General features: G+C 30.3%; 2 protein-coding genes and 1 long non-coding RNA gene across 5 annotated transcripts; 1 reads left to right on the top strand and 2 right to left on the bottom strand.

Moving 5' to 3' along the window:
- Window positions 1–1,695: 1,695 nt before the first annotated feature.
- Window positions 1,696–2,331, bottom strand: LOC127263351 (uncharacterized). Its single transcript, XR_007841471.1, has 2 exons — window positions 2,116–2,331; window positions 1,696–1,869 (listed from the first exon to the last, which is right to left on the bottom strand). It is a non-coding gene; the product is annotated as an uncharacterized LOC127263351 (long non-coding RNA).
- Window positions 2,332–3,333: 1,002 nt separating this feature from the next.
- Window positions 3,334–4,930, top strand: LOC127263812 (uncharacterized). The gene has a single exon (XM_051293045.1). It carries the CDS (start codon window positions 3,761–3,763, stop codon window positions 4,571–4,573), a length of 813 nt encoding a protein of 270 aa, XP_051149002.1. The 5' UTR covers window positions 3,334–3,760; the 3' UTR covers window positions 4,574–4,930.
- A 6,346-nt stretch (window positions 4,931–11,276) lies between these two features.
- LOC127264097 (uncharacterized) lies at window positions 11,277–13,090 on the bottom strand. 3 transcript variants are annotated; one of them, XM_051293478.1, is made up of 3 exons: window positions 11,924–13,090; window positions 11,692–11,781; window positions 11,277–11,597 (listed from the first exon to the last, which is right to left on the bottom strand). In XM_051293478.1, the coding sequence occupies exons 1-2, from the start codon at window positions 12,755–12,757 to the stop codon at window positions 11,710–11,712; spliced, it is 906 nt and encodes a 301-aa protein (XP_051149435.1). In that variant the 5' UTR covers window positions 12,758–13,090; the 3' UTR covers window positions 11,277–11,597; window positions 11,692–11,709. The 3 variants fall into 3 exon arrangements, with proteins under 3 accessions (XP_051149435.1, XP_051149434.1, XP_051149433.1); XM_051293477.1 differs by having other exon boundaries at window positions 11,682–11,781; window positions 11,924–13,089; XM_051293476.1 differs by having other exon boundaries at window positions 11,277–11,781; window positions 11,924–13,089.
- Window positions 13,091–14,348: the final 1,258 nt, after the last annotated feature.

Consider the following 14,348-nt stretch of genomic DNA (forward strand, 5'->3'; position numbering starts at 1 on the left):
AAATTGAACTGACATTGATGGAATTTTGCCAAAAGGATAAGAATACATCAAATAACGAAAAATAATTGTTTGATTAACGCTTTTGTTTCCTCATTTAGTATCTTGAGTCCTAAAACTTAGCGTGTTTGTTCGTGGGTGTGGAGTTTTGGATTTGGATTTATAAACAGTAAAAAGTTGAATTTGAATAGTTGTTTGATATGATATAAATAAAAATTAATGTGATATTTTGAATATAAAATAAATTTTTAGTATAATATAAAAAATAAAAATTAAAAATTATTTGATGTGAAAATTCAAAATTGAAGAATGGGCTGGCAGCCCAATAAGGAAGAAAAAGACCCAATCTACCGTCTAGCCCAATAGCTTTATATTTTTCTATCCTTTTTTTTTTCTTGCATTATTTCAATTCCCATATTAATATACCAGTGTGTTCACCCATGCATTGCACAGATTTTATAAATTATTAAATTTATATCATATAAATAATTTATTATAAAGGAAAATATTAAAAAATATTATATCAGCACGCTCTATTTAATTTTTCGATTCTTTTTCACGAATTAACGATCAATATGTATTAAAATAATACTCCTTCTGTCCCAAACACCGTGCAACATTTGTATTTGGCACGGGAATTTAGGTGGAGTATTAAGTATGGTAATTTGAGATAATTTGGATATTAAGTGATGTGATTGGAGAGAAAAATGATTATTTGTTTTTTTATTTGAGTGATGTGATGTGATAAAGTGAAGTGTATATTAATATATGTATATAAATATTATTAATTATTTCTAAATTTAAAAATATTGCAGTGAATTTGGGACAAAAAAAATTAAATGTTGCCGGAGGGAGTAATATTTAATAGATGACAATATATAAAAATGTATTAATATATGATTTCTTCTCATCCATGGCACAATCTCGTCCACTTCAATTCAATTTCTAATTCATCAGTCTCAATATTTTCAATTTTGATTTTTTTTTTTATTTTTAATCATTGTTCGCGAGACCAAATCCTGATATTTACTTGAATAGGCCGGAGAACCCATTTTTAAATCGATTTTGACCGCCCATACCGATTTGGCTACCGACATTGATTTTTAGCAACAAAATATCTTCAAATGTATTAACTAGAGAACAAAATATAATGTTACTCATCACATCATTGTTATTATTATCAAGAAGATATGTAAGGCTAACTATTCTACAATGTTTGGATACAGTGTGAGATGGACTTGTGACTTGCATTATCAGATCTAATTTGCATGCTATTAAGTTCAATTGAGAATTTACCCGGTGAATAAGAATACTTAAAAAATGTTTAAATTTAAGGTAAGTTATCTTCTGAAAGCGGAAAGTTCTTTACCAACAAGAAACTCACAAATTTTCCCAATACTGCTGCGTTCTTGCTTAAGTTTTACAAGCTTATGTTTTCTTAAGTTCTTCTAAAACCCGAGCTAAAAATCCTTAAGTCATTTCATTGTTTTGTTGTTGTCTGTTAAACTTATGCAATCTATTTATAATAACTATTTTATCACTCGGTAATTTTATTATCCCTATTTTAACGAATAATTCCCAATTTTTCACTACTTTTTCAACTTAACTCCTACTTTTCATTGATTCTTTAATAATTTTTTTTATAATACTCTGCATTTTGGATTATCTATCTTTGTGAAAAATGCTCGAGATTGTGAGTGCAATGGAGAAAAAATCAATGAACATTTCCAATCCTAATTATATCGAATCACAGAGTATGTGTACCTTAAAAATGGCGCTATCACATCAAGAATTCTTCCATATCTTCAAGAAAGTGAATGACTTGAATGCCGATAGGGTTAACCTTGGCGATTCCAGTTTACGCCTTCGACACTGTTCGCACAATGTTACAACAAACGTGGAATCAACTCATAATCCATTGCACACGAATAAAGAAAAAGGTTACCAATACAATTTCACACAGAGGATCACAAAATTGGTGTCCTTTGAGAATACGTAGTACTAACTTTACTTCCGCGCTCGATCGATTATGTTGCCGAGAATATTCAAAACAACCGCCGGCAGGAACTACATAAATGAAAATGCAGATACATACTCCGTGAAGAAATTAGGCATTACCTTAGCGTTGGCGACCGTATCCTCCGCGGATCTTTCATCCACACCAGTCTCGACAAATAAATCCAGAGGCTCGAGGCCGCCATTATCACTCTCGTTCTTCCACACCACGCTTCTAGTTCCCAAATTGAGATTTGCCTCACTGAAATCAAAACGAAATTGAATTGAAAAAACGGCTTTTAAACTAAACCCTAGACGCGAGAAATTGTGGGAATTCTGCTGCCTTGCCTGAAACTTGAAAGTGATTTTAGAATTAAGAACTGAAATAAGGTCACGTGACTTTTCCTATTGGGCCCTTGAGCCCAACAACTCTTCTCGGCTTATCGGCCCAATATTATTTAATGGAAAATTACTTAAATATCTATATATAATATATATTGCACTTGTTTTATTCATTGATAAAGATTAAAGAACATATAACAAATTTTTTTCCAAGAACTCTTTTGTTGTTTGTGTGTGTATGTAGTAGTCCCAAATGCCACTCCATGTGGGATGCTTTTAATTTTTACAATAATGGTACCAATTTTTTTTGTGGTCATTTTCTTGCATGATGATTGACACATCACACATGCATTTTGGTGTTGGGGTTTAGACATGTTGCACAATCTGCACATGTACTTCAAGGGATATGTTCCCATCACTAATTAATTAATTTTTAGTATATAAAACCATATAAAATAATAAAATATGATCAAACTTATATGATGGTGAAAACTTGGGATAAAATCTTGCCACCAACAGCACAACACAAAACCCACTCTATAATGATGAAAATGGAAGACTTACAAGGGATGAAAACACAGAACAAAGCAAAGAAGGGCATGAAATCAAATCAATGGATTCCCCAATAAAACTACATCCACTTTGCTTTGCTTTCCAACTCAACCCCAATAATAATAAAGAAGTGCTTCACAAGCAAGACAAGAAATACCACAAACTGATGTAATTACTACTACTACTACTATTATTATGATGGTGTGAATTTAGAGCAGACGTGTAGAGAAAGACTCAAGTTCTTGGGAGGTCCATGGACTGCAAGACCTTATAAAGGAGAAGGCGGTTTGGAGTGGAAGTCCTGGACCTGCCAAGTTCTCTTGTCTCCCTCCTTGACTGTTACAGACATTTGCGGGGAATCCGATGTTGTATGTATGTTCAGTTTTATTACTCTCTTTTTCTTTTTCTTTAAAACATAAAATAAAATTTGAGTCTTGACAATGGCAACCCCTCTCTCTCTCTTGCCTGATTTCCTGGCGGCTGCTTCCCATTTTGTCAGTCTCTCTCTAGAAAAGATGTTTCTGGTTTTGGAAGATCCAAACCTTGTAGGCTTTCGGTGCTTAAATTCATTCACACACTGCACTAGGGTTAGCTAGATTACACAATTACATTCACAAATGTCAATAATACTAACAAATATTAATATTAATATGTCTGATTCTGATACACAAAACTTTTCTTGTTTTTGCACTGGCGAAAAAGCAAAAGTCGATGCTCCTTCCCTCACCAACACAATTATCATCGTCATCCCTTTTTGACCCAAATCTTATTTCTCAATCTCTCTCTCTCTCTCTCTCTTTCTCTCTCTATAAATTAGGTTACTCTTCACTTGCCATTTGGTTAATTTTCAATCTTTGGATCTTCGCCGGCTTCAATGGCGGTCGACGTCTGCTCGGAGATTTCCAGCCCGAGAATCTCCTTCTCACACGATCTCAATGAATTGGACTTCGTCCCTGTCGTCGAATCGGGTTCTTCGCTTTTCGATTTCGACTTCGATTTCTGCGCCGGCGGCCGGACTTTGCCGCAGGAGATCTCGCCGGCCGACGAGCTCTTCGCCGACGGTAAAATCCTGCCGGTCCAGATCAGGGAAATCCAACCCGCCCTGACCGGACCCGAACCCGATATTCAGACCCGGAACCCGGAACCGAAACCCAAACCCGACGCCGCGAACAAGAAGCGATTGATTGAATTCCTCTCCTCCAACTTCGACGACGGCGACGGCGACGATCGGGAGAAATCTCCGGCGAAGCCGTTCTGGCAGTTCCGGCGGAGCAGCAGCGACAACAGCCGCGCGAACGGGCTTTTCCGATCTCTGCAATTCCTGACGCGGAGCAACTCCACGGGCTCGGTCCCCACCCCGAAGGCGGCGCCTGCGTTCCCGAAAGGTATGCAGAAGCAGCATTCGCTGAAGGAGACGACGACGGTGGCGGCGGCGATTAGCCGCCGGCCGAATTCATCCTCTCCGGCGGCGATCACTCATCCCTACCATCCTTACAGCAGCGCCAATTCCTCGAAAAAACCTTCTCTGAGGAAAAGCAGCAGCAGCAGATCGTACGGATCCGGCGCCGGCGTACGGATCAACCCGGTTTTGAACATCCCTCCGTCGTACATTGCCAAAGGTACTGTAAGCTTATTCGGGTTCGGGTCGTTTTTCTGCAGCAAGAAATCCAAGAAGAAGAGAAAATGATGATTCCTTGAACATTTGTGATTTTATATATTTTTTTTAAAATTTTTGTACAGTTCACATTTTTGCTTCGATGGATTATCAATCCACTGTCTTCTTCGATCTTCTTCTTCTCCGAATTACTGATAAAAAGTTCTTTGCATGCTTCAGCAGATAACTAATGAACAATTAAAAGTAAATTAAAGTTCCATAGTTTTAAGAGTCCAGGATCTCGACTCCTGGTAAATCTGTACCACTAATATGTGTAGATTTCCGGCCGTGTGTCAGGATCCCAGGACCTTCTAAAAATCCTCACTTTTGATGGGCCGTGTCTGTCATGGTTTTCTTGCATTTTGATCCTTCGGGATTCAATAAATGATATATACGTAATCGAATTTTATTAAATTTATTGGTTATTTAACTTTTTTTTTTTTTTAAATGCTAAATTAAAAATTATGATATTCTAATGACTAATTTATCTTTTAAATAAAATAAAATTAAATATTAGTATAATTATTTGCAATGTAAAGCACATAAAGACAAAAGGGGTCACTTGGATCCAACCAAAAGGTTAAGAAAATAGGTTCAATGATTGGTCGAGCCCCACTTTACAAACCACATTGTAATCATCATTTGCTCCCACTATCAACTTGTCTTAATGTAAATGTAATGTTATAATAAAATAAATAAGATTTTATTTCTTTCAAAAGAATTATTAACTACTATTTAAATACAAACAAATCACAAACTAAAATAAATACACCACGCCACGTTATGATAAATAATTATAAGTATAATGTATGATCTGTGTGTAATAATTAAAAATGTGATGTGACACGTCATTGTGCTTAGTATTTTAATCTCGAACTTATCCAGACTAAGTACTGCCCATATTATTAACGGTAAATTTACTAAACATCCCTGCTTAATACTATTAGATTTGATTAAAATGAAAAATAAAATAAAATAAGAGTAAAGGGGAAAAATGAAATAATAAGATCAGAATATTTTGAATCACTTTGACGAGCACCCGGGATCCGAACACCGGAGTGATTTTCACCAATTAGTGTGTGGGGCCCACAAGTGGTAACCACACTATTCTCGTACTGGTGTTATAGTCCCCGGAGCTTTCTATAAAAATATGCTTTACTCCCTGTTGGTTATTTGAAAAAATCTGGAAGGACGTAATCAATTTACAACTAATATGATATTAAATTTTTATTTATTTTTAAATTTCTTTAAAAAGATACTCCCTCCGTGCCAATATAGCGATTGATTTTCATTTTTATCCGTTCCAAAATAATAGTCTCATTTTTATAAATAATCATATCATTATAAAATTATTTTACTTTTTCATTATTATTACACAATTGTCACTACTTTTTACACTAATACACTCACAAGGGCAAAAAAGTCTTTTATCCGTACTTTTTACCAACTATCAATATAATATCAATATTCCTTAAATCTCGTGTCAAACTCAATCCAAACTATAATTCTGGGACTGGGGTAGTATTATATTAGTAGAATTTAAGTGATACATATATTGGGACTCTCGTTTGCGAATATATGATTAATGGTTGTGTTTCCTTAATGAGACGGTCATTCAACATCCGATATGGTATCAAAGCCTTAGCTATATCTCGAGTTCAAGTTCCGTCCGTCCCCATTTGCATATGCATATCCAAGTTTCGCAGACCTTACTTACACCTGAGAGGAAACGGTCATTCAGCGACGGATCATTCAGCATCCGACAACCTATGAGGTGTGAATTATTCTTCTAATCTTTTAATGTAGTATTTGAATTTGCACCATAATAATTGTTATTTCAAACCAAAGATCATATAATCCATGGACCTCATCTCCATTCCATTGTATTAGCCATAAATATATTTGTATTATTTATTTTATATTTTAGTTTAGGTCCTAATTTGCTTGTATGTATATTTTGTGTACCCTTATTTTTTATTATAAGATTAATAAAGTACATTTTTATTATTTTCATTTATTTTATTCAAAATATTTATTTTATTTTAGTAAAAGTAATTATACACTAATATCACAAAATATATTTATCTTTTACTTAAATTATAAATATATCGTTACATATACAATTATTTTATATATAAAATCAATGATAAAAATATCAAATTCTTCTACACATTTTCATTAACTAATAAAATATTACCCATTTCGTCGCATATCTATATATTCATTTATTTTTTGCACGGAGTTTTAGAAATATTAATATTATATTGGGATAAAGTAGAAATAAAGGTAAAAAGACTAAATTAACTCTATTAGTATTGTATGATATAAATATAATGACATTTGTGTATTATATTGTAAATTTAAATGGTATTTGTAATGTTAGGTAGATAGTACAATTACTAAAAATAAAAAATAAAAAAAAAAGGAAATTGATACTTTATTATGGGACAAACCAAAATGAAAAAATAGATAAATTGTTAAGGGATTGAGAGAGTATTATTTTTTAATATATTAGAAAAATTCAAATAAATACATCCGATTGGCATTGAAAGAATAGTTTTTAAAACAATCAATCATATAATTTAATTTATTTATAATCAAATACTCTCCCAGTCCTACATATTACCTACACATTGCCGTTTTTGTCCGTCTCACATCCCATGTCACTTTCATTTTTTGGAAAATTATTATACATTTTAATCTTATTTTAAAATTTTTAATTAAATTAATTAGTTATTTTAATTTTAATTTATAATTATTTATATAATAAAATAATTATTTTTACTAATATATTTTTAATTATTTACTAATTATATTTATCTTAAATTCTGGTGGATTATAGGTTACATTGCAGCTCAGCTTACAATTAATCCAACTACCCATTCCATATGTATGTAGATACACCATTTGTTACAGAGTGTGCGTTTATTTTATTTTTATTTATCTATCTAAAATATATTTATATATCCCCTTCATTTCTATACAATATTTTACTATTTTTATCTGTTTTAAAATAATAGTCTTATTTTCATAAATAATCATATCACTGTATAACTATTCTTATTATTTCATTATTATTACACAATTGTCACTACCTTTTACACTAATACACTCACAATGACAAAAATGTCTTTTACCTATACTTTTTACTTATTATCAATATAATATCAATATTCCTTATCCAACAGAATCAAGACTATAGTTCTGGAACGAAGGAAATACTATATATATATATAAGAAAAAAATTAATTATTTTTTTAAAAAAATATTCATAATATTGTTAGTCTATTTACAGCAGAATCAGCTGATAAACCCTATATATATATATATATATATAATTCACTCTAATTTAATTAAGAACTGTTATTAAACTATAAATGTTTAATTTATTTTTTTTTTCAAATAAAAGTAGAAAAGTACTGTTAATAATATTATTCTGATAATAAATATAAATGTTTAATTTATTTTTTTTTTCAAATAAAAGTAGAAAAGTACTGTTAATAATATTATTCTGATAATAAATATAAATGTTTAATTTATTTTTTTTTTCAAATAAAAGTAGAAAAGTACTGTTAATAATATTATTCTGATAATAGTAAAGTAAAACATATTAGGCAAATTATGTGAGACTCAATAAACAAATTTATGTGAAATATGGTATAATAATTTGTTATATTCTACTAGATATGATTTATTTTTTTAATATTACCAAAAAAATTAATATTTTATCCGTTATAACTCAAAGTACTTTTTTACAATTTTTACCAGTCTCATTTTAAAGTATCTCTTTAATATTTGAAATAAAAGTAATCTTCCGTCAATATCAAAATACTCTTAATTTTTACCTAAATTACAAACACATCATCACACATACAATTATTTTTTATATAAAGTCAAATTAAAAAATATCAAAATCTCTTACATACTTCCACTCACTAATAAAATACTACTGCGTTATTTTTTTAATCAGCTACAAAACTGAGAAAGTATAATATACTCCATCCGTCCCACATAATTTGTCTATATTTTTTATTTTCGTCCGTCCCACATAATTTGTCTATAATTTTTATTTTTGTCCGTCCCACATAACTTGTCCTTTCTATTTTTGAAATATAGTTATGCACTTTAATCGCATTTTAAATTTTAAATTTTATAATTTTCTTAATTTTAATTAAACTATTTATTTATCTTAATCTTAATCTATAATTATTTTTACTAATACACTTCTTAATTACTTACTAATTATACTTTACCTAAATTCTCATGTTTACAGTAATACACACATATTACATGGGACGGAGGGAGTATATTTTATTTATCAATAATTTACTATAAATTATTATTTTTATATTATTAATATAATGCTTTTATATATAACAGTATAACAAATATAATCATTCAAAAAATACAGAATCAACACATCCACTATTTTACTAAAAATAATAGTGAATTATATTAAAATATATAATATTAGTCCATTTACATTTAAATTTTATTTTACATTTTTCATTTATCCAGGTATACTTTTTATTCCTAATAAAATTAATTATTGGATATAATATTTGTGATATATTTTAAAAATGTTTAATAGGAAAGGAAAATAATTCACTCTTAATATTTATGGTTAGTGAAATTACTTTAATAAATAAAATTATATTACCAAAAATGTTGTGTGAAAGATATTTTAAAATAATAAATAAAATAAAAGGAAGGGTCAAACATAATTATGATGGGTTTGATTTGTATTTTAAAAATAAATTAATATTATTCCCTTCGTACAAATTTTATTAAAATTATATTTTTTATACAATAACTTTATTTATTATTATTTTTTAAATAATAATTTATTTTTATAAATAATTACATACAGAAAACTTATTTTTTTTTTATTATTATTATTACACAAATACTATTATTTTTTATATTAATATATTGACAAAAGACAAAAAAAAAAAAATTATATTCATATTTTTGTACTAATTATCAATATAATATCAATATTTTTTTTAAATTTTTGTGCTCAATATAACTGGTACTATAATTCTGGAAAAGAAAGTATACTGCGTTTGTTTTTTTTATAAAATATTACATTATATTTCTATTTAAACTAAACTAAAATTTAAATCTGAAATTCTTTTATATAATTTTCCAAAATTAGTTAAAAACAACTTGTATTATTAGATTGAAATTACTATTTATTTTTTAAAAGAAAAACTAGGAAATAGTATAATTTATTTATAATACCAAAATCTTTTCCTATAATTTAATAAAATTTCCAAACACTCGTATATTTACTTTCTCGTCATTAAAATTTTATTTTAAAAAAATACAGAACATTGTTTTTATGTATATATATAACATTGTTACAAAGTGTGATTCGTTTGTGATTTTTTTTTTTTTTTGTGTATTTATTTTTTCTGTTTAATTTTTATAAGTGTAATGTTGATTGTTATAAATAAAAGAATATGTAAGAATTATTTATAATAATTAAAAAGTATACATTTTTTGAAATATATATATATATATTTGAAAAAATATATTTTTATGAATTAACTTGATATTGATGAATCATAAAGGAAAAAAAAATAATTGTAATAAATAAGTAAACATACGGTGATGGCAAATAATGAAAAACATACTAAAAACATCAAATCAAATACCTATGGATGTGGTTGTTTGGGGATTGGATTTTAATCCCATTATTCATCCAATTTTTTTCCTCTAAAAAATATCAAATCAAACACCTATTTTTTATTTTTTTATATTATATTAAAAATCAATTTTACATTCAAAACATCACATCAACACCTATTTATATCACATCATATAACTATTCAAATTCAAAATTTTTATTATTTAAATTTCAATTAAAAATCCAAACCCACAAACACACCCTTAGTTTCTGTGTAATAAAACTATTGTCCCGGAATTTTTAGGACTTTTTATAAAACTTTTACTATAATAAATATATATATTCTTTTAAATTGTTAAAATTATATTATACTCTCACAAAATGGATAGAATTCAAGACATAATTCTTAAACAAAAATTAGTCGTCACTTTTGATCTATAAGGGTGTCGGTTTTGGTTTGAAGTTTAATTTTGAGTTCAAATTTTAAATAATAAAAAACTTAAATTTAAATAAATATATAATATGATATAAATAATTATTGATGTAATATTTTAAATATAAAATTAATTATTAATATAATATAAAAAAATATATACTTAATTTGATTTTTGAGAATGAAAAAAAATAAAAATTACAAAATTAATAAACAGCAAAATTTTAAACAAAATCCTTAAACCACTGTGTTTAGGATGAACTACAAAATTGCAAAAACTAGACAAGATGTAACAATCTTGAAAACCAATATGAAAACATGCTCATTTTTTTCAATTCTTAACAAAGGTATATCTTGGGTGTTCTATGAACAATCTTATGTTTCTTCAACAAACCGAACTAAAGTAGCCTTAAAACAAAGGCGCGCCTGGCCGGTGATGCATTCACCTTAGGCTCGGGCTACCAATAAACAGGACATTCAAAGTTCGAACAAATGTTTTTAAGGATGTAAGAAAATAGGATATATCTTAATCAAACACAAGTGGCCAAGAACAAAGATGCCCCGCAATAAAAACCTCGTTAACATAACACTATCAAGAAGAGACACAAGAATTTGATCGAACAAAGATAAGCCAAGAAGAACAAAACCAACAGCAATGAACAGAGCAAATGTGTAACTCATAACACTAAAATCTTCCTTTTATAAGAACTGAGAATTGCAAAGTCGAATGACATAAGAGTATAATGTTGAATTGCTAGAACAACAAATGAAATAACATTCCTCTACGTTAAAATTTATTCAACCCAACCGAACAAATGTATGAACACTTACGATTATCGGAAGAAAATAAAAAAAAAAAAAGTATAAAGAAACCAGATTAGGTCTCCTCCGCAATTCAAATACAAGAATAGTCCTTTGTTCATTTCTCCATCATCCTTCACAACAGCCATTATCAATGAGCAAAGAATTTGAAACTATCGTCGGTTTAGTCACTGCAGACAATATCAGGATTCAAAACTCAGACCTCCAGCAAACACATGAGCACATAAATCCATCCAAAGTTCCGAAGAGATTACCGATTTTCACCTTTTTTTTTTTTTTGTGTTATTGAGCTGTTTCATTAACCTTGTACATGTCGGGAGTAACGTCGGTCAACCACAATCCGGGGAAGAGGCACTGCAGACATTTGGAGAAACAAAGAAATGTAAGAATAGAATCTCAGATCAAGTAATTGAAAGCTAACAATTTCGAATTGGAGATATGGAATCAAAGAAAAAGTGTTTGAATAATCGGGGGAATCGAATCTGGAATTACTTACATCTAATTCCTTCTGGACAGCCTTAGCCCTCCTCTTGGGTCTGCGCGGCGGCCGGTGGCCGGCGATGGCGAAGAAATCCTCCTCGATGTCCTTTTTCGAGATCACCACTGAAAATTTAGAGCGTTCTCTTTTCCCGCCACTCGTAGTGGCTTCGTTGATCGGAGACTTGTACGTTGTCGGCGGCGGCGGCGGGAGGAAATTAGGTTTCGGTAAATCCGATTTGAAGATGCCGGCGGCGGCGGCGGCGGCTGTAATGGTGGGGAAATCAAATCGGCCGGAGACGATTCCAGTCGGCGGCGATGTCTTTGAGGAGGCAGCTCGCCGCGTTCGCAAGTTCCAGGGGCGTTGGGCCTCGCCGCCTTCCGGCGGCGGCGGAGGCGGAGGAGGAGAAATCGAAGCCTTGCGTTCCTCGAGTCCGTCTAATATGGCGTCTTTCATTTTGTCGGCCTCCGTCTGGAAATCGTACATCATCTTCTCGCGGACGGCGGCGATTCCTTCTTCGCCGCTGCTGAATCTCCGGCCGGAATCGGACTCCGGCGGCGCCGGCGTCGGACTAACTTTGGGGGATCCGCTCGTAAACTCGGAGCCGGCCGCGGAGCTCACACCTCTCTCCTCGTCTCTATCTCTTGTGGTCCGCCGCTGCTGTATCGGATGCCGGTGGTTCCGATGATCGGAACCGCCGGAGGTGTTCGCAGTGAAGCGGTGGAGCGGCGAGATTTGTCCGTCGGAGGAGTTGACCTTCATGCACCTCAGAAACCGCTGATTTCCCCACCGCAATTCCGACGGCATCGTGAAATTGTGCAACGCCCTCGATCTTTCCGTCCCCATAGCCATATCCCTTTCATTCACACCTTCATAACAAATCAATAGCTCAAACAACGACGATCGGAGCTAATAATTCCGATTCCGATTCCAATTCCTCCCAAATCCCAATTGGGGCAAAAACACGATTGATCGATTGAATCTAGAAAACAAAATTGCAGAACAAGAAGAAAGAAGAAGAAGAAGAAGGAGCAGAGAAGAAGAGAAGAGAATAGTCTGCTGAATTTAGGGTATTCAATTTTTGGCTTCGAACTTTGAAGCGCCGAAGGGGAAATCGCGTGGTAGGAGAAGGTGCCGCGATCGTTACATATACGGAGGTCGCCAATCTGGGGGTATTTCCGTCATTTCAGTTCCTGGTCTCCCTTAACGCTCGGGGTTCATTGTAGTCGGCCGCGCTAATGTGCGCGCCGCGCACGTTTAGGCCTACCGGAAAGAGTCGTCACACGACTTCTCTTCTCAAATTTTAATTGACGACAACGTTTTTTCCATTTCGCAATTACGTTTGCGAACGGCGTCGTTTTGGCGAAAATGTTAAAGGATCTTGCCACATATTTTATAAATTGATTTAAGATTAATAAATTTTGTGTTCTCTGTGTAGAATTATTTAATACTATATTTATTGTAATTATACTTTAATTATTTAAACAACCTTTAATATATACCAAGTTGGATAAGTTTCTACTAATTATTTTAATGTTAGGAAAGTTCTTCTCAGAAAACTATTCCTAATGTCAAATAGTTATAAAAATAGGAAGTTAATATATTTGTATTTTTATTTAAATAATTATTTAATCTGATATTTTATGTATTATTATTAAAATTATAAAGAAATAATACTAATAAAAATAGGAATAAAAATTCAAAAATAGTTGTGAATATTTGAAATTCTATTATTTTTATTTATTTTTAAAAATAATAAACGTGTATAATATATATTAATATTTTTTTAAAAAATAGTATATTAACTTTTTTTTACAAAAATAACACACCCGATATGTTTAAAATATACTACTATATATATAAGTAAAAAATAATGCTACATAAACATTCTGATAAGCATAACAAAAATAAATTGAAATCTACAAAAGAAGAGTTGATGTAATATTTGAGTTTATATTTTTAGAATAATTAAATTATAAAAAAAATGTTTTTAAATTCACAAAATAATAATTTTTTTATTAATATTATAAAAAATACTTTTTTCGTCTTCTATATTTAACTCTTTTGACTTCTGTACAATTTTTTTTTAAAAAAAATATTTTATTAAAAAATTAGAATAAATAAAAAATAGTTAAGAGTATTTTTTAATTTTAATTAGTAAAAAAAATATAAAAAAATTAGTCGTATTTTATTATGAATAAATGTTAAATAAAATATAATAATTAAATTTTGATTTGTTAATTTTTTAAAATATAAAGATTGGATAAATATAAAGAATTGAGAAATATACGAGTGGACAAATGAAATGTATAATATATTTACTCACAAAAATTAATAATTTAATACTATAAAATATTATTTTTAATATTATCATCCTTTTAAATTGTGGTTGAAATTTTTTATTTGTTTGTTTGTTTTTTTCAAATTTAAAATACTATAATAT

This window comes from Andrographis paniculata, unplaced genomic scaffold, assembly GCF_009805555.1.
Source record: "Andrographis paniculata isolate CXL003 unplaced genomic scaffold, ASM980555v1 Contig69END, whole genome shotgun sequence".
NCBI lineage: Eukaryota > Viridiplantae > Streptophyta > Magnoliopsida > Lamiales > Acanthaceae > Andrographis > Andrographis paniculata.